This window comes from Lathyrus oleraceus, chromosome 5 (assembly GCF_024323335.1).
Source record: "Lathyrus oleraceus cultivar Zhongwan6 chromosome 5, CAAS_Psat_ZW6_1.0, whole genome shotgun sequence".
Classification (NCBI taxonomy): Eukaryota; Viridiplantae; Streptophyta; class Magnoliopsida; order Fabales; family Fabaceae; genus Lathyrus; species Lathyrus oleraceus.
Window position 1 is genome coordinate 595,357,641 of NC_066583.1, and position 24,944 is coordinate 595,382,584.

At 33.9% G+C, this 24,944-nt stretch overlaps 2 protein-coding genes across 3 annotated transcripts; one reads left to right on the forward strand and one right to left on the reverse strand.

Moving 5' to 3' along the window:
• Nucleotides 1–9,504: 9,504 nt before the first annotated feature.
• LOC127083364 (NADH dehydrogenase [ubiquinone] flavoprotein 2, mitochondrial) lies at nucleotides 9,505–10,071 on the reverse strand. Its single transcript, XM_051023675.1, has 3 exons — nucleotides 9,943–10,071; nucleotides 9,771–9,836; nucleotides 9,505–9,618 (listed from the first exon to the last, which is right to left on the reverse strand). The coding sequence occupies exons 1-3, from the start codon at nucleotides 10,045–10,047 to the stop codon at nucleotides 9,514–9,516; spliced, it is 276 nt and encodes a 91-aa protein (XP_050879632.1). The 5' UTR covers nucleotides 10,048–10,071; the 3' UTR covers nucleotides 9,505–9,513.
• A 12,622-nt stretch (nucleotides 10,072–22,693) lies between these two features.
• On the forward strand, nucleotides 22,694–23,861 carry LOC127083365 (uncharacterized). Of its 2 annotated transcripts, none has more exons than XM_051023676.1 (2): nucleotides 22,694–23,168; nucleotides 23,258–23,861. In XM_051023676.1, exons 1-2 carry the CDS (start codon nucleotides 22,941–22,943, stop codon nucleotides 23,657–23,659), a joined length of 630 nt encoding a protein of 209 aa, XP_050879633.1. In that variant the 5' UTR covers nucleotides 22,694–22,940; the 3' UTR covers nucleotides 23,660–23,861. The 2 variants fall into 2 exon arrangements, with proteins under 2 accessions (XP_050879633.1, XP_050879634.1); XM_051023677.1 differs by having other exon boundaries at nucleotides 22,694–23,135.
• The last annotated feature ends 1,083 nt before the right edge of the window (nucleotides 23,862–24,944 follow it).

Below are 24,944 nucleotides of genomic sequence, written 5' to 3' on the forward strand. Positions count from 1 at the left end.
CACACATTTCTCTCTTCTTCGGCATAGGCTCTCGCTACATACATAAAGGTATTCTTCTTCTTCCTTGTTCGAGAGTTTATGCTTTTTTGTTGTATGTTATTGTTGGTGTTGCCTTTTCCAATTTCAGATCCTTCTCTCATCATATATAGTGGGAGCAACAATCTTATCCACGAGATTTAGGTTACAAATGAGGTTATTGATATGGTGCAGATATGGTTGAACAAAGCCAAGGAAGTTGAATCTGTAAGGGAACACATTACTGTTGTTGAACATTCTGATTGAATGGTATATAAGAAGTTTCATTTCAAGAATATTAACCATGAAAAGATGAAGAAAGTAGAAGATTTATAAATGACCTTATGAATCTGAATGTAACTGATTCCAAATCAGATGAAGACCTTGAGAGGCATGAAGATTAAAGACATTGTTATGTTTTACATGATTTATTATTAATTGTTATTATTGACAAGTTTTTCATTTGTTGCTGGTTATTGTTGCTTGTTATGTTACAATGTTAATGGTAGTTATGTTGTGGTTGTTGTTGCTTGTTATGTTACAATGTACTTCTTATTTATGTTAACATGTCGCTCTTTGTTGTGGCATGATTTACTTCCATAATGCTTTGTTGTTGCTTGTTATGTTATAATATTAATGCTAGTTTATATTTTCAAAACAGGTTAACTCATATTACGGGTGGTTCATAAATGCTTTGTTTTGCTATGGACAAACAGTACAAGAAGTATGAGTCAAGTTTGGAAGCTTCATCTGTCTTGTACTTTTTCTTCATGGCAACTTAAAGTAGATCAACTTCAGATCATTCCACGAATATTTTCAATAAAATGTATGTTGTTCCCGTTTTGTTGATGTATATGTTGTTGTTGAGTTTATCATAATGTATGTTGATTGTTTATTTCACTCTCTTCATTGAACATGCATTCATTTAAAGTGATTTAGAAAATAATAATCTAAAACTTAACTTATATTTGAAATGCAACTTAGATCAAACATGATTTTTGAATTGCATACATCTCGTAATTCATCTATATCGTTCTTTAACACGTAGAACTTGGTTTATTGTCCAAAATTCTTCAAAGCAACAGTTCATTCTCTATTAATTTATATTGGAAAACATCAAATTTGTTAGGAAACTGGATCATCTTCATCGCTATCATCGTAATAATCTTCATCATTGATTAAAATAATGATGTTGATAGCGATGATGATGATCCTGAATTAGTCAACATATTGATACATTTCAAAATAAACTAGGATGAACCAATGTTTTGAAGAATTTGGGTAATTGAATCAAATACTACGTGTTAAGAAGCAAGAGATGAATTACAGTATGAGTGGAATTTAAAAAACCGTTGATCATTTAAGTTGTTTTTCAAGAATAATTTAATTTTTCAAATTATTATCTTCTATGTAAAATTTTATGGTTGTATATGTTTAATGCGGTATAAGGAAAAACAAGCAATCTACATATTTTATAATAAACTCAAGGTACTTTTCACAACAGTTATATTCTGTAACCGTGGTGAAATATTAATTATTTTCAAATAAATTATTGTTGTTGTTGGGTTTAGAACCCATGACCTTAATATATATCACAAAGGTTGTTTAATATAACTGTTGTGATAAGTAGCGTACTAACTTGGTTATAACAACGGTCACGCATCCGTTGTGGAAACCACCATACATACAACCACACGCTACCTAACAACGAACGTGAAACCGTTATTGTATGTGTTTCACAACCGTCATTATATGTGTTTTCTATTGTAGTGACTCCGATATTGATAGGGGTCCTCATAAGGTGTGCTAGAGGAGGTGCTAAGTTTCAGCTTGGTGTTAACATGGATGGCAGGCGGTTTGTGAGACGCCATGCAAACACGTTCGATGATCTCTGAGCCATAAGTGCTTTGATTGATAAAGATGCCACTAGAATGATGAGATACTATAATACCCAAACAATAACTCAGGGGACCCAAATCCTTCATCGCAAACTCAAATGTTAGGAGTGACATAATTGATTTGCAAAGGGCATGAGTAGAGTTATTTTCTTTTGCTGAATTTGCAAAAATTACAAGCTAGGGGGAACTCTTGATCTAAGAGATTTTATACCATGAAAGGGTATAAAGGTTTCCCTTAACCTCTAATAGGATTTGTATTTCTCTATTTCTTGGAGATGAGTATGATGAATGAATGTTATGATTATGTTTTGATGTTATAGATTGATGGGAAATTGTGTTGATGATGTTATGATGTATTCTATTCATGAGTAAATTGATTCAACTGTGAAATTGATGTGAAATTATGTGTTTTAGGATATGAACATGATTGAATAATTCATGATGAAATTGTTAGATTTGTGTTGATTAGTGATTAATTGACATGTTTGATCATATCAGAGTGTTAATTGTGGTGTTTTGATTGATATAATTAGTATTTGTATGAGTTGTAAGTGGTATGATATGAGGAAGACGAGCGATGCAGAGGAAACTGGTATTTTTCAAAACATTGCAGTGACAATTGATTGACCCTAGGAAGCAATCAATTCGTTCTCTTGAAAAATAGAAAAAGAAAAATTAAATAGAAACTTTGGAACAATCAATTGATCTCCCAGAGCAACTGATTAGTTCCTTTTGAAAATTGAGAAAAATGCAGGCAGAGAGTTTAGGACAATCGATTGGTCCTCTATGTCAATCAATTGGTTCTTTGTGTCAATTGATTATTTCACTTGTTGTTTTCGCCATAACTTAAGCTACGTGACTCTAAAGGAGACGCGATTTGAAGCGTTAGAGAGATAACGCGTATACATACCCCATATTAGTGCATTAGGAGATGATTGTTGTGTCCATGAATGATTATTGTGTGAATTTTTTTGTGTATCGTATGTATAATTATATGATAATTGTACATGCTTGGTGATGATAAATAAAATGAGTGGTTCAGAGTGAGAATTGATCGTATTTTGTTGAGTGTGTGATGAATTATAGTTAGAGTGTGGATTTAGTCTTTACTATGTTATTACATGACCATTTACAGTCAAAGTGGATTCTATTCATTGTTGTATTATTGTCAATGTGTCGTGATATGTCATGCATCATATGTTGTCATCATTGTGCAAGTGGCATGTTTGCTAGTTAAGAGCGGGGACTAGTGACTTGTCCTAAGCTCAAAATGGGGGCTCGGAGCTCGAAGTGGGGGCTCGGGGTTTGCAGAGATTAGGATCTGGTTTGTATGAAGAACAAATTATTGAGTCGGTACCTCGTGCATATGGAGTTGAGTTGTGAATCCGGTTCATAGTGGGGTTGTGACGAGAAAGAGTTGATTCAATTGTTGCATTACATGATGACAAGATGTTTATGTGGTAATGTATGCTCTTATGTGATTTATGCAATTAGTGATTTATTGTGATGCGGTTGAGATGTGAATACATGGTGTTGATGTGCAATCTGATATGTGGATGATTTTGTAGTGTGTGAGTCTATCTTGATTTTTTATGCACCATTTATTATTTGAATGTATTCTCACCCCTTTTTGTGTTGTTGCATCTTTACTACTTTGCAGTACATATAATCAGGTACATGAGTAGGAGCTTAAGGTTGAAGACATGTTGTGCCTCTTTAGTTGCTTGTCGTTCAAGTCTTATAGTTGCAGTTGCTCTAATATGTAGCATGAGGGGAACACGCTATTCTTTATTTGTTTATGTTGCTATATTTTCCTTTGATTTTATTTTATTGATGAAACAAATTTCAAACTTAAATTTTCATGAAGGCTTTTTGTGTCAAGTATTTCATAATTCCACTACTTACCAAATAGTTTGAATTTTCAATTATTTGATTCAGATATGAGTTATTTGCATGTTGAGTAACACTCTAGTTGATGGAGTTATTTTTTATTTAAGTATTTGTTGAATCGGGAATTAGGGTGTTACATAGTGGTATCATAGCATGTCGTTTCATCCGGCCAGATTTTTGTAATTTTTGTATGTTCCCTAATATGTGACATGTGTATGAAATACTGTCGGTACTTGTTTGTGTTTCTAACCACTTGCTTGTAGGAGCAAGATTGAAACAAGTTAGGGAAACTGAGGTGCTTCAGGTGTAGAGGGTTGGTTCAACATGTCGGTGAGTGCAAGAGTGCAGGTTGTTACATGAGTCAGTGTTGCTTCCCGAGTTTGTTGAAGAGGAAGATTCTAAGTTCATATTTGCTGAGTAGGTGAAAAGATTGAATCTGGAAGTGTCTGCTAAGAGTGGTAGCATGGTCATTGATACCCCAGCTAATGGTTCAGCGACTAATTTGTTGGTGTGTTTAAATTGTCCTTTGATAATTTTTGGGCGAGATTTTGGGATTGACTTAGTGTGTTTGCCTCTAAGTTAACTTGATGTTATTCTGGGAATAAATTCATTGGAGTTCAACCATGTGTTTATCAATTTTTTTGATAAGTCGGTGCAGTTTCTTGAATCCAAAGAGAATATAGTGTCGAGTTTCATGACTGTGAGAGAAGTAGAGATGTCCTTGAGTGAGAGTTCTCAAGTGTTCATGGTGCTTGCATCCTCGGGTGGGGGAAGCGATATAATGATTATGGATCTACCTGTGATGTGTGATTTTCCTGAGGTGTTCCCAAATGACATTAGTGATTTACCACCAGAGTGTGAAGTGGAGTTTCTATAGACTTAGTATCTGGTACTAGTCTCATGTTGATGACTCCTTATAGGATGTATGCTTCAGAGTTGAGTGAGCTGAAAAAACAGTTGAAGGATCTACTTGGGAAGAAGTTTGTTTGACCGAGTGTTTCATCGTGGGGAGCATTAATGTTGTTAGTCAAGAAGAAAGATGGTAGCATGATATTATGTGTAGATTATCGACAGTTGAACAAGGTTACTATCAAGAACAAGTATCCACTTCCGGGAACTGATGATCAGATGGATCAATTGGTTGGTGCTTGCATGTTTAGAAAGATTGATTTGCGTTTAGGTTATCATCAAATTCGTGTGAAGTTGAACGATATTCCGAAGATTGTATTAATGATGAGGTATGGTCATTACAAGTATTCAGTTATGTCATTTGGTATGTCTAATGGGCCTGGAGTTTTCATGGAGTACATGAATAGAATATTCTATCTGTACTTAGATCAGTTTGTGGTTGTGTTCATCGATGATTTTCTGATATATTCCAATTCTGGTGAAGAACATGTGGAGCATCTGAGAGTTGTGTTGCAAATTTTGAAAGAGAAGAAATTGTATACGAAGTTGTCTAAGTGTGAGTTATGGTTAAAGGAAGTAAGTTTCCTTGGCCATATGATATCTAGTGGCAGTATCACAGTGGATCCATCGAAGATAGATGTTGTGTTGCAATGGAAGACTCTGAAGTCTATTACTGAAATAAGAACTTTTCTTGTTTTGGATGGTTATTATCCAAGGTTTATCAAAGGCTTTTCGGAGTTAGCGTTGCCTTTAACTCAGTTATAACTCGAAAAGGTTAAGCTTATGTCTGGAGTGTTCATTGTGAAGACAATTTCAAGAACTCAAGAAGAAATCGGCGTCAACTCCAGTTTTGGTTTTTCCTAGTCCAAGTGAATCCTTTGTGGTGTATTGTGATGCTCCGAAGATAGGTATACATTGTGTGTCAATGCATAGTAGTCAGGTTGTAGCTTATGCTTCTAAATTATTGAAGGTTCACGAGAGGAAGTATCCTATGCATGATCTTGAGTTGGCATATGTGGTGTTCATGATGAAAATTTGGAGGCATTATCTGTTTGGTTCCATATTTGAAGTATTCAATGATCACAAGAGTTTGAATATATCTTTGATCAAAAAGAGTTGAATATGACACAAAAGAGATGTCTCAAATTTTGAAAGATTGTGATTATGATTTGAGTTACCATCCTGGTAAATCCAATGTCGTAGCTGATGCCTTGAGCAGAAATTCGTTGCATATGTCGATGCTGATGGTTCAAGAATTGGAGTTGATTGAGAATTTCAGACACATGAGTTTAGTGTGCGAAGAAACTCCTAACAGTGTGAAGTTGAGTATGTTGAAGATGACCAATAGTATCCTTGAAGAAATCAGAGAAAGTCAGAAAATTGATTTGGGATTAGTTAACTAGCTAGTGTTAATCAATCAAGGTAAAGGGGGTGATTTCATGATCGACGAAAATTGTGTGATGAAATTTCGCGACAAAGTTTGTGTACCTGATATGCCAGAGCTTAAGAACAGTACTCTTGAGGAAGGTCACAGGAGTGGTCTGAGTATTCATTCCGGTGCTACTAAAATGTATCAAGACTTGAAGAAAATGTTTTGGTGGTCAGGAATGAAGAAGGAAGTAGCAGCTGAGTTTGTTTATGATTGTTTGACTTGCCAAAAGTTGAAGATTGAACATCATAAGCCATCAGGTCTAATGTAACTGTTAAGTATTCTTGAGTTGAAGTGAGACAACATTTCCATGGATTTTGTGACAAGTTTGCTGAATATTAAGATGTGATTCCATCTAGGTTATTTTTGACAGACTGATTAAATCGGCTTATTTTATACTGATTAAGATCAATTACCCTTTATAAAAGTTGGTAAATTGTATATTGAGAAGGTTGTTAGCTTACATAGTATTCCGTCAAGTATTGTATTGGATAGAGATTCAAGGTTTACATCGAGTTTTTGGCAGAGTTTGCAAGAAGTGATGAGTACTAAGATGAAGTTGAGTTCTTCTTATCACTCACAGACATATGGTCAGACAGATAGAACTGTTCAATCTTTTGAGGATTTACTTAAAGCATGTGTTTTGGAGCATGGGGATAACTGAGGCAGTTACTTACCGTTAGTTGAGTTCACCTACAAAAATAGTTTCCATTCTAGTATTACAATAGCACCGTTTAAGGAGTTGTATGGTAGAATGTGTTGGACAACTTTGTGTTGGTAGGATTCCGGTGAGAGTGTTGTGCTTAGACCAGAGATAGTTCAACAGATTACTGAGAAGATTAAGATGATTCAAGAGAATATGAAAGCTTCACATAATCGTTAGAAAAGATATCATGATAAGAGGAGGAAAACACTTGATTTCGAAGAGGGAGACTATATGTTCCTGAGAGTTACTTTAGTAATGGATGTTGGTCGCGTGTTGAAGTCTGGGAAACTTACGCCGCATTTCATTGGTCTGTTTCATATTCTTCAGAGAGTATGAGAGGTGGCCTACCACGTGGCGTTCATCTTCCCTTCAAAACACTTGTAAATATTCAAACCCTTTTCATAACAAAATTTGAAGAAAAAGACTACATGTGTGAAAGTTCCAGTCATAGTCCCAAGTATTATACCTAAGTTGTAAAGCTTACAAGACATAAATTTTCGTCTTTCAAACCAAAAAGACATCAAACACATTCAAACCTTTTTGCCTCTTGGCACAACCCTCAAACCATTTTTTAAAACGAAAGATGTTTTCATCTCGAGGCAATGCAAAATAATACTTCATCCACATTCGTGTGAGTTGAGATAAGTTCCCGTGAATGTTGATATCTAGAAATCCGTTCAATGTGATGCAAATGCCCGCTCCTCACCTATTTTGAGTAAGCAGTGTTTTTTGTCGATTGCGACAAAGTAGATTTCACTAAAATCGACCAACAAATAAACATTTTCTACCGAGAACTATGTATCCTTGAGTTCTCCATCGCACCTGGAGATATGTAGGGGCGAGATTCAAAGTCTTGTCAGGCACCCTAATAAAGAATAAACCCTGTAGTCATTTTATTTTCCCTTTTAATAACTCGAAAAACCTAACATTTCAAAAGCTAACGCTAACACGCACAACTAACTAAACGGTTCCCGTTGAGTATAACAGACGTGAGGGATGTTAATACCTTCCTCTTGTGTAATCGACTCCTGAACCCTGATTTGGTTGTGACGTCTATAATCTTAGTCATTCTTTTAGGGGTTTTATCGATATTTTCTTTGTCCCTCTTTGGGAATAAATAAAGTTTGGTGGGGACTCTATTAAGTCCATCCCGCGAGCGTGCGATTGCGCTTTGCGAGCATTGTGTTCTCATTTTTTTGAGGTACGACAAAGCTCTTAAAGATTGGTAGACACAACCGAAGATCAATTTGCTGAGACAAATATTCCTCTATCGAGCGAGAAAACCTCTTGGCTACCTGTAGAGAACTAGAACAGAAAATAAAGTGAGATAGCCAGAGGGTGAGAAAATCAATGTGTTCGTAGTCAGAAACCTCCCCTTATTATTCATAATGATCTTGGATGTAGATGTGAAAACGAGCATGGGTGAAGGTGAATATGGGTTTAATCTTGGTCTTAGTGTTAAGGTCGAAGCCCTCCCCAGTTGGTTGAAGACCACTAATGGAAGTTATGCCGAAAAGGGTTGGAATCACCATCCCATATGAGAGCTGAAATGTGTTAGTCGAAGCTTCCTATAAACAAAGAGCACCGATAAAACATGGCGGTATTGTATCTTGGCCCAATCCTTGACAACTAGTTTAAGTAAAAAAATACCTTATTTCTTCTAGATCTGTCCTTTCTACTTCTCTACTCTATTTATCCAGGTGATATAAGGTTCCATGAACCCTAATTCAAAACCTTTATATTGAAATGCATGAGTTTTGCAATAAGGGAAACTAGGGAAAACCCCTTTAAATGATCAAGCTTCACAAATGATTTAGGCAAAGGACCCATAAATGTATGTGTAGTACCTGCAAGAGAAAAAGGAATTAGTACAGGGGAAGCCCAAATTGCAGTATTTTCTTTCTCCATTGGTGGTTTAGGAAAATATGAGTGGTTTCCGAAGAAGACGGGTCCTTGAATATCAGTAGGAAAGGGGATTTGGGTTTGTTTTCCAATGCCGAAAGTAGAAGCCATTTTATTTAAAACTTGAGTAGAAGAGAGGTGAAAATGGATGTTGTAGAAAGAGAAAGTTCTAAGTGTTCAGAAAATGCAAAGGGAAAATGGAAGAAATAAGAGAAGAAATAGTTATATAGATGTTGAAAAAGGGACTCTTCAAATTTCCCTTTGAAATTAAAATGTTGACCTTTTACACTACAACAAACAAGACCTTAGACAACGCTTTTTTTAGCCTTAGACAGCACTTTAAAGCGCTGTTTAAACCTCCGCTGCTAAAGGTTTAGATAGCGCTTTTTTAAATCTTAAAAGCGTTGTCTAAGCCCCCCCCCCCCTTAGACAGCGCTTTGGCCAAAAACGCTTTATAAGACCCTCTTATTTTAAATTTTTTAGGTATACCTTAGACAGCGCTTTTGAAAAGCGCTGTCTAAGCCCCACCCCCTTAGACAGCGCTTTGGCCAAAAGCGCTTTCTAAGACCCTCCTATTTTAATTTTTTTAGGTATACCTTAGACAGCGCTTTTCAAAAAGCGCTGTCTAAGCCCCCCCCCCCCCCCTTAGACAGCGCTTTTGCCTAAAGCGCTTTCTAATCCCCCCCTTAGACAGCGCTTTTTACAAAAGCGCTGTCTAAGGTATACGAAAATTATTGAAGACAAAATGTATCACACACTCATCATCAGGCATCCAGGTCACGGCATGGAGGAGGTTTGGGCTCACCTAACAATGTAGTATTCCCCCCTTCAGGTCCACTCCTAATCCGCTGTGGATTTTGTGTGCCATGCTAAATCCAAAAATAATATATTCAGAGAAGGTTATGGTCTTCTTGATTTAAGAAAATGGAAAATAAAGTGAAAAGGAAACAACAAATTCTCAACAAAAACCAAGAATCTAAACTTTGACAAAAATGAAATAAATTATAGCAAATATCCTTACCGGTGGCTTCTCGCCCTTTCTCAGCTTTTCAACTATCTCAATTACTTTCTCTGGGGTTACATCTTCCTGGAATCAAGCATCAATATTACATATTAAGAATGCTTTCAGGAGTACAAGAACAATAATAAACCCCTCCCACCCCAAAAAGAGAGTGAAAAGAGGAAAGGCGTACAAAATAATTGTAAGTATATCCTTCTGATCCATTAGAGTAATCAGCCACTGTAATCATTGGAGCATTCACACAGCATCCCTGCATAACACAAACAACTTCAATCATGCATCAGCTGCTAATCAAACTACATTTAAGAACATCACATTGACTTCATATAAGACTGCAATCATGTCTGAACACAAAAACAGAATGTGAGTCATAAACCACCTACAAACCATCACGATGGGTGATTCTCATCTTTCTCAGTTAATAAAGGAATTAAATAGCTCCCTCCATTATTAAGAATTTGATAAAATCCAACATACAAACAGAATGTAAATTTAGGACTTCCAAAGCTATGCCATAGCAACAGGAAGCTACCAGTAAATCTCAACTAAATGACGGTGACTATTTCTATAGAAGAATATTTTGTACATCAATAATCAACCCTCACTGCATCATAGACTTAAAAACATAGCATGGTTAGTCTTCTAGAGATCACCGTCAATAACAACCACGGCCCATTTCAATTAAAGGTCTGCTACATGAATTAATAGATAGATGGTGGTATTCAGGACTGCAAGTTAAAAATTTACCGCAATATATTGGATGCTTTGAAACAATAAATACACACGTTGCAATAAATAAAATAAAATACATAATTCACAAACTTGGAAGATAATGTCATGAGTCTTATAACATAAAATATTTCATGAAAAAATGATTAACAAAATAAAAGAAAACGGATGGAAAGAGAGGGGGGAAAGGAACAGACAATACAGAACAGAGAGAGATAGAGAATTAAGAAAGACTAGGGTTCATTCACCAAATAATGGAGGTTTAAGAGAAGGTGGGTCGTCGAAGGTGAAAGAGGAGAGGTGAGATGGGAGGCTAAATGATGAGAGGCAAGTATGTATGAGGGGCTGATTAAGGAATGATCGATCATGAATTATAGGGTGAATATATGGTCCCAATCTTTTCTTTTCGTTTCAACTATCACCATTTCTGCTGAAACTGCCATGGGCCCCATGTCTAAATAGGCAGGCAGGATTGTTAAGAATGTGGGGTTGAGCCTAACTCAACCCTTCAAAACCGGCTTGCAGGGTGAGGATTGTCCCAACTAATAAAGACATGTTCAGACAATATATTGTCCGTTATAGGATTCTTAACAACGATTAACCATTCAAAATCCACCATATTGTTACCCTTTGGCCTCCATTTGACAACAAAGATCATGAATCATGTCTAATGACAACTCATTTAAATCTAAACCCCTTTTAATAGTTGGGCCGATAGTTTACTTTGATCTTCCTTTACTTCTGTATATCATACTACATCTAATCTACCCTCTTTGCTATAATTATACAGGTCTTCTCAACACATGCCTCAACCACCAAAGGTAATACTCTACAATCCTTTCTACAACAAATGCTAGCCCCAACTCTCTCTACAAAGCTTACATTTTAATTCTATCTTGTCTATACATAATAAGTAGAATATTTCAAGAATGAGACCAACATACCGCATCCATTGCAGAAACGGGAAGCCAGCCACCATGCTGTTGCTGTGCAAGATCCAGCAGAGGGATCACAGCAGATTGTTTATAGTTGGATGGATAGTGAGATAAAATCTCCTTCACCTGTAATTAGCACATATTAAAATCAGCCGAAGTTTAATCTTAAAAACACCTACTGGAACTAAATAGAATCATATACACAGTGCCAAAACTGAACTAAGAATCCAAAACTCGTAGAAACATTGCATTATTCATAAATTCTACACTATCTTGGGCAATATTCCCTGCTTCAATTAGAAGCTTTAACGCAATATGTCAAACTCAGATAATAAATTCAACAAATTTAAGAGCAAACCTAATCAAGCAAAAGGCTTAATGAACTTAATAACAGCTACATATTGATAAAGTATCGGTTATGTTGAGAATACTGGATACCCACAATCCAAATTTGAATTTTTAGAATGGATGAACAATAAGAAATTTACCTTTTCTTTGTTGGTAAGACAAAAGTAGTACCAAATATGCGATCAAAACAAACCCTAAATTCAGTACCAATCCTGAAACAAAACAAACCCTAAACTCAAGATTATATCTTTCGTCTCGTGAATTACTTTTCTCTTTCTCATAAAACTGGACGCAAATACCATACGGCTTTGCGCGACACATCTAAATTTAAAGATCGAAAAGTGGAGCGTCGATTTTGGTTTCAGCAAGTGTTTCATTGGTTTTCTTATTGTTCGCATCTTTGTCGTTGGAGATTGAATCTGATAGGGGTTTGGGTGAGGTGGTATCTAGGGTTTCGAGAGGGTTTTCCTCAGTTGGTTTGGCGATGGTAGTGGTAGATCGATTGGAAAGATAAACATCGGTGGAGGTGATAAGAGAAGATAATATGGAGGTGATAATATGGCCTAATATTAGAAGGAGAATAGAGAAAGAAAGAAGGAGATGAAGGGGTTTAATCGCAGGAGGGAAAACAAAAAGAACTGAGAACGAAAATAGAAGTCTGAAATTTAATTTTAATTAGACCTTAGACAACACTTTTGTGGAAAGCGCTTTCTAAGATATGCCTTAGACAGCGCTTTCCAAAAGCGCTTTCTAAACCCCCACCTTAGACAGCGCTTTTGGTTTTAATTTTTTTTTTAATTGAAAGACTTTAAACAGCGCTTTCTCAAAAGCGCTGACTAAGGTCTATATTTAAAAGCGCTTTCTAAAAGCGCTGTCTAAGGGGGGTCTTAGACAGCGCTTTCATTATTTTTTTAGAACATTTTCCGTGTTTTATTTTTATTTTAACCTTAGACAGCGCTTTCTTTTAAAAGCGCTGTCTAAGATGCGCTGTTAAAAGTCATTTTTGGCGTAGTGTTAATTTTTGTTTTAAAATATTACTAGTTAATGATTTCCTTTTTAATAGGTTAATTTGTGAAATTCTGGTGTAGTCAGAGTTCAGATGTTCTACTCCAAGTCATGACATCTGATCCAACATTGTTACTAATACAGCAAGACAATTATACAAATTAAAACCCAGTACTAATATGCACACATTCACAGATGTCACGACATCTGCTACTATATCACCATAGAATGGAAGAACACCCAGTTTTGTTCATCTGGTACAAAGACACAGCAGAGATCAAACATAACACTTACTTCTGTTGAGCCTGCACAGTTATCAGCATGATGTCTCAATATTGATTTGAACATCACCTGTTACAGTATTACAGTTTGCTGGCCTTGTACTTGTATTTCCTAAAATTAAGGTTAAACAAGCTAACCTAATTTCCACATATTAGGGTGCTAACAAATAGGCTATTTGTTAGGTTCATTAATTGTAGCTCAGTAGTTAGTTTCCTGGATTTTAGCTCAGCTGTTGGATTCCTGAAGAATAGCCTGAGAAAAATGCTGAAACAGAAAAACTGACCATCCTACAATTTAGCATATGCTGTCTGGAATGAATGTCACAACATTCAGTTTGACGTCCAGATCATAGACCATATGCTAGGTCTGTTATTCTCCTGAAAACAGACTGTACTAAATATTGTACTGTAACAGACCAACCAGTCTATACTTCAGTATCAGCTTACAGTAATAAATGTCAAGACATTCAGTTTGACATTTTCACAATGAGCCTTATGCCAGGTCTGTTATCCTCCTGAAGAACAGACTGAAATAAATACTGAACTGAAGCAGAAAAACCAACCTGCCTATTATTCAGCATATGTTGTCAATGATGAATGTCAAAACATTCGGATTGACATTCAAAAAGTATGCTATGTACCAGGTATGTTATTCTCTTGATAAACAGATTGAAATACATGCTGAGTTATAACAAACAGGATTATAACGTGTAGAAGGAAAAGAAAACACAGGAAATTGTTAACCCAATTCGGTGCAACATCACCTACTTTGGGGGCATACCAAGCCAGGAAGAAGATCCACTATCAGTAGTATTAATTCAGAGTTAAACTCCCCCGTTTACAACTCTTCACTTAATCCCTACCCAATGCAATCTATACCTAGGAACTCCTAGATAGAAACCACCAGTTTCCATTCCTATCACTACAATTTCAAAGTAATGCTAAACAACTTGAACTTGCTTCACAGCTTCGTTCAAGACCATAACTACTCTTACCTACAGGCTTTGAGTCACAAATAATCTCATGCTTTGAGCACTGAGACACACATGGTAACCTTCCCACAGGTTGGGAGGTTTACCTCATACACACCCCTAATTTTTACATTGTTTGAGGCACTTTTAACCTAGGTTACAATCTGCTATTTATAACCTAAACACCCAACTGGATTTGGGCCTTAAGCAATCACAACAAACTTCTCCTTTGCTGTTACAAATCCAGCAGAACACTTCTGCTATACTCAAGGTCTTCAACCTTTTAGTTCCTAAAATATCTCCATATTTAGAAACTGTATATTCACCAAATATTCTGATTGAGTCTTCAAGACCTCCACAAATAGCGCCACATATGATTCTAACTAATCCCAGAATATTGAATTAGTTAACACATCACAGAATTAACTAATTCATTTTTATACACAGGCGCGATGTCACAGTCACGATGTTATGACATCCTACATGACATGTTGGTCCAGATGTTGAACTTCTTCAACCCAACATATTAAAACAGCAGATGTGATTACATTATTTGTTTTACAAAATTAATGCCAATCCTAAGGTATTAACAATTTGTATGACCCACAATGACTTGGAAATCAGATCCATGATGGAGGATGCACGTGTGTTATTGACATGATGGCTAGGCTGCAGTAGTCACAATGACGATGACGTACACACAACAATTTGAATAGTATTGTGAGTTTAATAAAAAGAGCCATCTTTCTTCCATATTGAAGATATGATCGAAAATGATATTTTTTTGGGCACATGTTAGCTTGAGATTTTTGACTCATCATGTTTGATAGGAATGTGGATATGAGATGAATATACAGGGTAAGTATAGATAGCCTAATCATAATCAAAAGATTCGACATGTGGGATTTTTTTGACAGAGGCAGTTGGATGACTTGAAGACCTTTTCGATAAGTAGATCTTTTTGAAAGATATGATTAGGTAATTTGAAGATGCTTTCGACAAAAATAACAATTTAAAGCAGTTCAAGAACTGAAGATGCGTGGAAACACATCAGAAGACAAAGGCCCACTTCGCAGGATACATGTCAAATGCTGGAGAGATAACCGTGATCGACAGTTATTGCTGTAACTAATATATAAGTAGTTTTTGAATTTGTTAAAAAGGTTTGCATTTCATTTTATTTCCTGTAGAATTCACACATCCGAGTCACAGAGACATAATTTCTGAGAAATGTATGAACTTGCGTCCCATTTTTAAATCCAAACATTTTAATCCCATTGTCTTACTATTTTTCTTCATTTGATTTATCCTTTTAAGAACTTTACTTTTTGAACTTTTATCCAATTGCTATAAATTTAAAAATATAAAATCTCCATAACCGAACCCATACCCACTTGAACGCCAAACTTAACACTCGTACCTGTGTTCTATGGGTACTTAAGTATTCATTACCCGCATTTTTACTAAAAATAACTATATCAATTATACAATATTATATCATTTTAAATTTTTAAAAAAATTTTAAAAAAATTAAAAGATTTATTATTGAAATAAACAACCACTCATATTAAATGCGTAATGATTTAACATTGATATACATTTTAGAATTGATATACATATGTTTTTATATAATAATATAAATTAAAATCTATAAATATATATTATACGGATATGAGATGGATATCCATTTATTTTTGTGGATAATAACCCGAACACGTGTTCGTATTCATTTTTTTAGATTTTTATCATATTTATTATGGATAATTTTGCGTGTGATTATTGGAGATTGGTCAAATTATCATTCCTACCGAAGACAAAAAAAATCATCCTGTCATCGCTGTTTTTGTATTGAAAGATATTTTTGAATCATAATTGAACTTAAGAAGTATTGGTTATAGGAAAACAGGGATATTAATATATTACGGAAAATAGCTATTAGTGAGTGTTAGTTACCATGTCAAGGAACATGCTATGCATGGAAGAAAGGAGAGAAAATATTCAAATTCTTTGTATTAATCAAAACAGAATGAGTAAAAAGTTATTACATTTGAGTACACTTAGGCTATTTATAGTTACAAATAGACTCCTAACTAACACTCACTAATAACATTTTCTATATCTCTAATACCACATTTCTTGAGAATTTGGTTTGAATTGGCCAAAACAAGTATTTTTGTCTATTGTCTTTGTTATACTTATACTTCTTAATATTAATTCTAATCAAATATTTTAAAAATCGAATAGGAGATCGAAGCGGTGAATTTTATGATTTAAGATTCAATTGGTTCAACCGGTTAAACCTACGATCGAATTGTTTATTAAATAAATTAATAATATAAAAATAAATTTTATAAATATGTCACACATAATCATATATTTACGACTTAATAAAATAAATATTTAAAAAATTCATTACAAATTTAATACAACAATATCGATAATACATATAATAGTATAGGATAGTTCTACACTTCATTTCAACGTTCATTTAAGAACAATTTAATCAAATTTAAAAATTATAATAAACTAAATTAAACTAATTCAAGCCAAGATTAAAATAATATAATATAATAATTAAAATAAAATTCAAATAATTAAGAATATCGAAATTAAATAAGATAAAATATCAAAAATAAATAATATAATATACTTCATTAAACAAAAAAAAAACGAATTTGAATTGAACTACAACAAATAAATCTTAATTGACAACAACAAACAATATTGATTTGATCGACAATCAATATTGAGTTGGATATTGTAACTATACTTGAAAGAGACGGTGTGATAATGATGAAGTGTGGTTGAAAGAAAAACTACAGTGAAGTGACGATACTTAAAGGTTTGTATGGTTGTAAGAAAATACGATTTTTTTTTTGTGATTAAGAGTGTATGTTAAGTTTTGATATTGACATATTAAAATTTATAAAAAAATTAAAAAACGGTCAACTTGATGAATTGTTTTGAATCGGACGGTTTTACAAAACCGACTCTGCTTCTTTGGTTCGAATGATTTTGAACGGTTCAATCCGATTTTTCGATTTTACTCCGATTTTGACTCACTAACGATTTTAAAAGATTGACCCAACCAAATTCATCTCTGATTTTTGATTCGATCCGATTTTTAAAATATTATTCTAACCAAAGGAAGCTAAACTGTTTCAAAATGTTATACTTAAAGAGTAAAAAAGTAAAAGCCTTAGTTTAGTTGTCAACATCACACATGAGCTTGACACTTATTTAAAGTAAATTAAGAACAGTAAATAAAGATTTCACTACAACTTCTGAATTTGAAATAGGTGAAAAAATAAATTATTTTGAATATTTATTTTAAAAAATAAATTATTTGAATAAAAATTTCAATAATATTCATATAATCGCCTAATTTTTTAAAACTCATATATATATATATATATATATATATATATATATATATATATATATATATATATATATATATATATATATATATATATATTTCAAGTTGTCATATGTTTTTTTCCACTTATTTTGCACGAAACAAAATAATGATGGGGGATGAATAACAATGTAATTGAAATTTGGAACCTAAAGGCATATGTTAGAGCAAGAAAGCTGGCAGGGGAGGGTATTTTCACTAAAGTACGTGACTGAGGTTAAAAATAGCATAGAAAATAACATGATTCTTAGACTAAACTAAATTTAAAGAATCTTGTAAAAAGCAATATAATCGTGAAAGTATTAATATTTATATGTATATTTATAGAATGAATAAATAAACAAAGTAGTAAATAAATTTATGTATCTTTAGTGAATTTTAAGAATTTTTTACTTAAATAATTTATTTTATTTTTAAAAATTCAAAATATTCTACTTTTTATATTATTTCTCAAACTACCCCACTTTGAAGAGGTGTCGTCAGATGAATTGACATATGCTATTTAAGCTAAAGATGTGGTTCCAATTGGATTGACTTATACATCTAGTGCTATCAATCCAATTAACGTCTGTGTGTTAGGTTTTAAAGGAGACGCCAATTGGTCTAACACCCATGTGTGTTGTGTATTTTTTTTTTTAAAAACAATGCACATTTTAGATAAAAGTCGGAATCGAATCAATTGATATTAATATTAATATGTGTTTACATACAATAACGAAAAAGACCAATGTCGTTGACCAAAAAAATAACCTAACCGACCTCCGGTACCATATCCCCTAGCTACCGAAACATGTGACCCTAACCCACGTTGATGATTTACTCCATGTGTTTGAGTATTTGAGGACCCAGGAACACCACCACCACCTACAGGAGATTTCCGAAGATATTCAGACAAATTCGCATAGTCTTGTGTATGCAATGAAGCGTTACCGCCATAATTGAGTTCGTGACTCAAGGCAGAGTAGTTGGGCTGTATTTGAGTTATTGGAGGGCGACCATAACGATTGAAAGGCGACATTGGTGTGAATGATGCGTCGAGGAAATGTTGAAATGATTATTGTGGTGTTTGGTAGCCATAAGATTGTTGCATGTTTTGGTTTTGTGATATTTGGGCTTCTTGACTATAGTAGGAGGATGAACGTTGGTGTTAAATGATCACGGAGTGTTTTGACTGAGACGGCTATGGTAGGGTGATGTGTTGGGTGCATAACGATGTTGGGTGTCTTGATGATGATCTACTTGTTGGTGGTATGGAGTATGCTCTTGGTATTGTGGTTAAGGGTTTGGCATGTTAGGGTCGTAGGTTTGTGGACCGAAAATTTTGATGGATAAGGGGGTTGTGAGTAACCGGTCTGACAATGTTGTTAGGGGTTAGATGTTGAACCTTCTTGTGTGTAAGTTACCTAGTGTGGGTCTTATAGGTACATATCCTCGACGAGGAACTCAAATCCAACCGATCTGTACCAAGTCATATAATTACGAGTTGGTTTTTCTTCAGTTGACATCACAACGTCAGTTAAGACATGATCTTGTCGGTGCTTCCATTTTCGACACTCAGATCTAGCAAAGCTTTGCCAAGGATTAAAGTTTCATTGGTCGTTAACTTTTTGTAGATGTCTTTCTCTGAAGTTTATCGGGGGATCTGGGATGTGTTAAAGCATACCGAATTGCAATTTAACACGATCACTATGTTGCATCTCCACAGTGGTGAATCTTATGATCGGCGTGCATGCAGGCCAAATAGCTGCGTCTTGTTCGTTGATTTCTTGGTCATGATCCAAGTTTAGATATGGACACCAAATGAACTAAAATGTGAAAATATATTAGATTATAAATGAGTGATATTAAAAAACAAATTCTTACGAATTAATAAGTTAATGGCAATACATCTGCTAGTCGAAGGTGATCCAAGAGATTGTGATACTGGGTAATACAATGTCTAAGACATCTATTGAAACACATACCACGTGTCGACCATCTGCACCATAAAAGTAAATATATTATTTAGAGATAATAATCGATAAAGTAAGTAAATATAGTCCATTGGCTAATGCAGATGCATGAAGGTGGGTGAATAACATACCATTAGAGCAGTGGACAAGGGCATTTGACAGAGGTTGTCGATGGGGGCACATGACAACAAACCTTGTGGAATGCATGAACGACGTATTCAAAGACATTAGAAATCTACCAATAACCGCATTGGTCAGAACAATCTATTTTAAGTTGGCATCGACCTTCACAACCAAAGGTGAAAGATGGAGTGTAGTGTTAATGTCAGGTCAATTATTCAGAGAATGTTGTATGAAAGTGATGAAAGAGGAAACTACCAAAGCTAGCACACACGCGGTTACAATATTTGACCGTCATAGGAAAAATTTCAGTGTACAGGAAATAATGGACCACAATGAGGGGAGACCAAATTTATCCTATGCTGTCAGACTAAACAGAAGTTGGTGCGATTGTGGAAAGTTCCATGCCTTTTGCATTCCTTGTTCTCATGTCATTGCGGCATGCACACATACTTGACAGGATGCTTACAACCATTTATCCGATGTTTACAAGGCCATTACCGTCATGAATGTCTATAACGAAAGCTTCTCAATGCTAGCAATGGAGGAATATTGACCTCCATATCAAGGGGACATAGTTTGACACAACGATGAGATGCGAAGAAAGAAAAATGATGGCCAAACATCACGCGTATTAGAACAGAAATGGATACGATGATAAAATGATAAGATTATGTAGTATATGTCGTCAAACCGGACACAATAAGAAAAAAGTCTCAATCTATGAGAAACCTCTCTATCATAATTTAGTACCTCCTTTCAATTTTTGTAACTTTTGATTTTGATATATTAATAACTTTTTGTTACAACAAGGTTAACAACAAAAATCACTCCAACTTAAACACACTTAAAACTGAACTTGTCTAAATAAACAACACAAACAACAAATATCAAAACAGATAAAAATACTTAACCGCGACATTTAAAAACAACATTTCTAACTGATTATAACAATCGAATTGATGTCATCTGGTCCAAACATCACTTCCCTAGCATCCTTATCATTTTTTACTCGCACTAAACCACGTACGGCATCGAGTCTCTCAATACTTCTAATTTTTTGCCTTCAGGTATGTTTCTGTCTAACCAATGAACCAACTCCCTATTTAGTTGCTCGAAACGACAGATATTCCAGAATATCATCTACATCGGAGACTTGTCTCTCGAATAAATCATTTTTCCATAGCGGCGAGAAAAATGAAACATGTTTGCAATATAATGAAAAGAGATGTGGAAAAATGAATCACCCAACACATCTATTTATACAAAAAAATTACACAATACACGGAGGCGTCAAACCAATTGACGTCTCCTCTAGCTTTATACACATGGGCGACAATTGGATTGACAACATCATGTGTCGTAGCCAATTCAATTGGCTCCCCCTCTTTAAATAAAGGGTAAACGTCAAGTGATCTGGCACTTACGCCTTAACGTTTTTTTTTGAAAGTGGGGTAGTTTGGGAAATAATCTGAAAAGTGGGTTATTTTGGAAATTTTTTTTGAAAAATTAAGTTATTTGAATAAAAATTTTGAATCTTAAATATATTTGAGATCTAATTTTCGGGGACTAAGTTTTAGTGGCTAAATTCAATTTGTGATTGATTTTATGGTCAATATAATTTAGTTTTTAAGGTATTAAAATTATGTGGTTAATTTTGTGATTGTAGTGACTGAAAATTTATGTTCCTAGTCATTAAAAACAAAAAATTTAGTAGTGATCTCTTCTTATTGGTTGTCAATTATTTGGGTATAATTGATTCAGGATGGATAATTTTTTTTGACTAAAAATTGGTCACAGTTTGGTTTGGTTCGATTTTTATTGTTTTACAAAAAAAAATCGGTTTGCTTCGGTTTGGTTTGGTTGATCGATTTATGACATTTATTTTTAAATATTATATTCATAGGTGTATTCTTTGTTATATTTTTTTAGTGTTTTTTATGTTATTATTTTTTTCAAATAATACATTTCATATAATATATTTCATGCTCTACTTTCAAACAACTTAAAAGTTGTTCTTAATCCATACGAAACATTGACATGATTTTCATTGCATCATGAAATAAATTGACTGACGAATACAAAAGTTGATACTTGCCATGAGAATGTTGGAAAAGGATTTGAAAGCTTAACAAATAAAATATAACAAAAATAACAAAAGGTTTCAATACACATAAATTAACATGTTTCACCCTCAAACACACATAAAAACTATTTTGTAACAAGATTAGAAGGAAGTTTGTTGAAGAAGAAGAAACAAAAAAGTATAAAAAATAACTTGAATACGAATAAGGCAACTATAACCTATAAGAATGACGATAACGAGAGAAACAATGGTGACGGTCAGCCAAAGCAACAGTGTGGTGAGAACAAGTTTTTGTGACTTATGATTTCTATTTTTATATTTGAGGTTTGGTTTTGCCTATATGTTTTGTTGAAAGGAAAGAAATGAAAATAAATATAAAGAAAAGTTAGTCTGATACAAATTTTAAACTTAATAATGCATTAAATAAAATATTAATTATGTATTTATAATCATCGGTTCGGTTCATCAATTCGACGGTTCTTAAAAATTAAAACTGAGAATCGAACGAAACCATCTCGATTTTTATTGGTTTGGTTTGGTTTTTGAACCGAACCAATAATAATTCATTTTTGTTTGTTTGTTTTAATTTGAATTGTCGGTTTAATTGATTTTTTCTGATCCGGTTACGCTCCTATTAATTAAGGTGGTTATGATATTAGTTAATTTGATTTTATCACTTAATTTTAAAGTTAATCGATAACAAATTTTTGGAGAGTTCGAGTTTCATATTCATATTTTTTTTATTGAGGATGTTTTTATTTTTTTGTTTGGCAAACTCTTTCATCCATTCAAGTGTATGATTGTGACCGGGATAGTAATGTTGAAAACCATCTCCCTATCCTCTCCTACATCCATTCAAATATCCCAAGTTATGATCAAGTTTAAGGTTTATAATGCATACAATAAAGATATGACTTATACCTAATTATTATATTAATTGCAATCACATCCTTATTACCAAATGCTCACCTGTCCCCCACGGATACCCCCAAAGTTCCCCTACCTATTTTCTCCCGCCCATAGCCTCTATTATAATCATCACTCACTCTCACAAACAAATCACCTTGGTCAACAATCCAAAACCAAACACACGTTATTCATTATTAAAACCTCAACAAAGGTACTTACTAATAAGTACTTGTTTGTCTAATTACCAAAACAAACATCTTTGCAGGCCTTAACCTCAATATTCTCTCCTCAAATTGAAACTACTCCTCTTTATTTTCGTCCTGAATTTCATCCCTTCACATTCACTCAACAATATATATACACACACATTCTTCCAATAGTATCACCTTTCTCATAGTTACACAATTTAAAAAACTATGAAGAGTGTTTCAAAGAACAAGTTCTTAACATGTTTCCGTCCCGTCGTTGATTTTGATACTAATGTCGCCTATCCTTCTACCAATCGTTGTAAACACGATCGAGCAAGCAGTTCAATGTTTTCGGACGGGAGTGGCTCGAGATTGATAGAGACTCACGTTGTTGATCATCCTCCAAAACAAACACTTGCTAAGGTGATTAAAGCTATGGTGTTTCAAACCATATTGGTTAGTCTTTTAAATCCGCATTGTTTGAAGAGAATGATTAATTAGTTATCAATTTATCATGCATGTTGAATATTATTTTTGCTTCACAGAATACAAAAGCTCACAAGAAAAAACGTTATAGCCAAAGTTGTTTCGGATCAAAGCGTAATTATTCTTTACATACAAGAACTTCATCATCATCTTTCAAGACTAATATTGAAGAAAAGGCAATTGAATCGTCTTTGTCAAGTTCATCGTCTTCGTTGTGCTCGCCAGTATCCGAATCAAAGACTTTATCCAAGTCTAGTGGATATAAATTACACAAGACACAAAAATTTCAATGCCTAGGAATATACATGATGATTCTCATAAGCTTAGTAGTTACACTTTCTTGTGGTAAAATTAATGTCATTATTTTGACATTAATGTTGTTCTCTTGTTTCTGTTGTTGGAACAGAAGCTCTAATTGGCTAAAAAGGGTTGGTATAAGTTGTCAAACACAACATCCATAGCCCTAAAGTATAGCCATAAATCGGGACCATAAAAATAAAGATATGATTTTAAATTGATGTCTGCAAGTACAATTGCAGACGCAATATAAAAGTTTTCGATCTTTCTATAATGTCATCAGAAATTTATGTACTTTCTTTAAAAATCGGAAGTCATAGTTAAAATCCGCATTCATGCATTTTTGAACATTGATGATTCTTCGATCTTGATGGGACGATCAAGTAAAACGTAGATTTTTGAATTCATTTTATAATATAAAATATCTTTTTTGAATCTAAATCGTCTGATCTTGATCAGACGGCAACAAATATTTTAAATGTACGAATACTTGAAATATCGAATGTACGGGTAGCGAAGTCCAGTTTTCCTGTGTTGTTATCTTTTCTCCTCCATTCTCAATTGGGAGGTAACTTGGATTGGTGGAAACCTGGAACATCTGTTCATCACAAATTTTACTGCTCTTTTCTCTGTTTGGCACTGTTATTTTTATCCAAAATTGCAAGGTAGAGAAAGTGGTTATGAAATTCAATCAAAACATGGTTGGTTGTTGTAGAAATTTAATTTGTCACTAATCTTCATCTGAAATACTAATAGTAGTTAATGAGTTTTTGAAAATATCATATTTGGTAACTATATATTTTAAATAGTATTGATTTGACTCTTCTATTTTCCTTAACATAGCAAAATAATATATCAGGCTAGAAAATTATGCAAACAGAACATTACTTGCATGAGACGCAACGTAAGTGCTATCTATTTCTTCACAAGTTCGTGATCTATTTGTTTTTAGTTCATTATGAGAGTTGCTTATAGCAAAATTTAACAAATATTTAAATGTGTACTTTATTTATTTATAAAATTAAAATGCGTGTGGGGAGGTTCTGTTAAAATATCTCAAAATTCTTTTAACGATTTTAAAGTGGAATTTTTTAACTAGAAGACATTCGAAATCGAGTGCATATACAATCATTAAACATAATATAATATCAAATATACTTACAATTAAATAGAGCAAATATCATATTATACTTCGATACTTTGAAATTTCTATCTCATTCTTTGCTCATCATTATCAATTAACAAGTTTGAAGCGATATCGGTGTAGATATGGAATTTGAATTCTTCATATCGTATTTTTTGAGCAACTTCATGCAATACTTTGTTTGACGGATGAATATGCTAAAATCCTTTTGCTTAATTTGCAAGTCTAAGAAGTAATTTATTTCACCAATTAAGGACATCTCAAACTCTCTCTCTCTCTCTCTCTCTCTCTCTCTCTCTCTCTCT

What these genes read in the sequence shown, in the direction of transcription:
- LOC127083364 (XM_051023675.1), bottom strand. Translation starts at nt 10,047, where the DNA reads ATGATTGAAGTTGTTTGTGTTATGCAGGGATGCTGTGTGAATGCTCCA. An exon ending in GATATACTTACAATTATTTT is followed by an intron (nt 9,837 to 9,942) that starts GTACGCCTTTCC and finishes GCTTGATTCCAG; the next exon opens with GAAGATGTAACCCCAGAGAA. An exon ending in GAAAGGGCGAGAAGCCACCG is followed by an intron (nt 9,619 to 9,770) that starts GTAAGGATATTT and finishes TTTTGGATTTAG; the next exon opens with CATGGCACACAAAATCCACA.
- LOC127083365 (XM_051023676.1), top strand. Translation starts at nt 22,941, where the DNA reads ATGAAGAGTGTTTCAAAGAACAAGTTCTTAACATGTTTCCGTCCCGTC. An exon ending in TGGTGTTTCAAACCATATTG is followed by an intron (nt 23,169 to 23,257) that starts GTTAGTCTTTTA and finishes TTTGCTTCACAG; the next exon opens with AATACAAAAGCTCACAAGAA.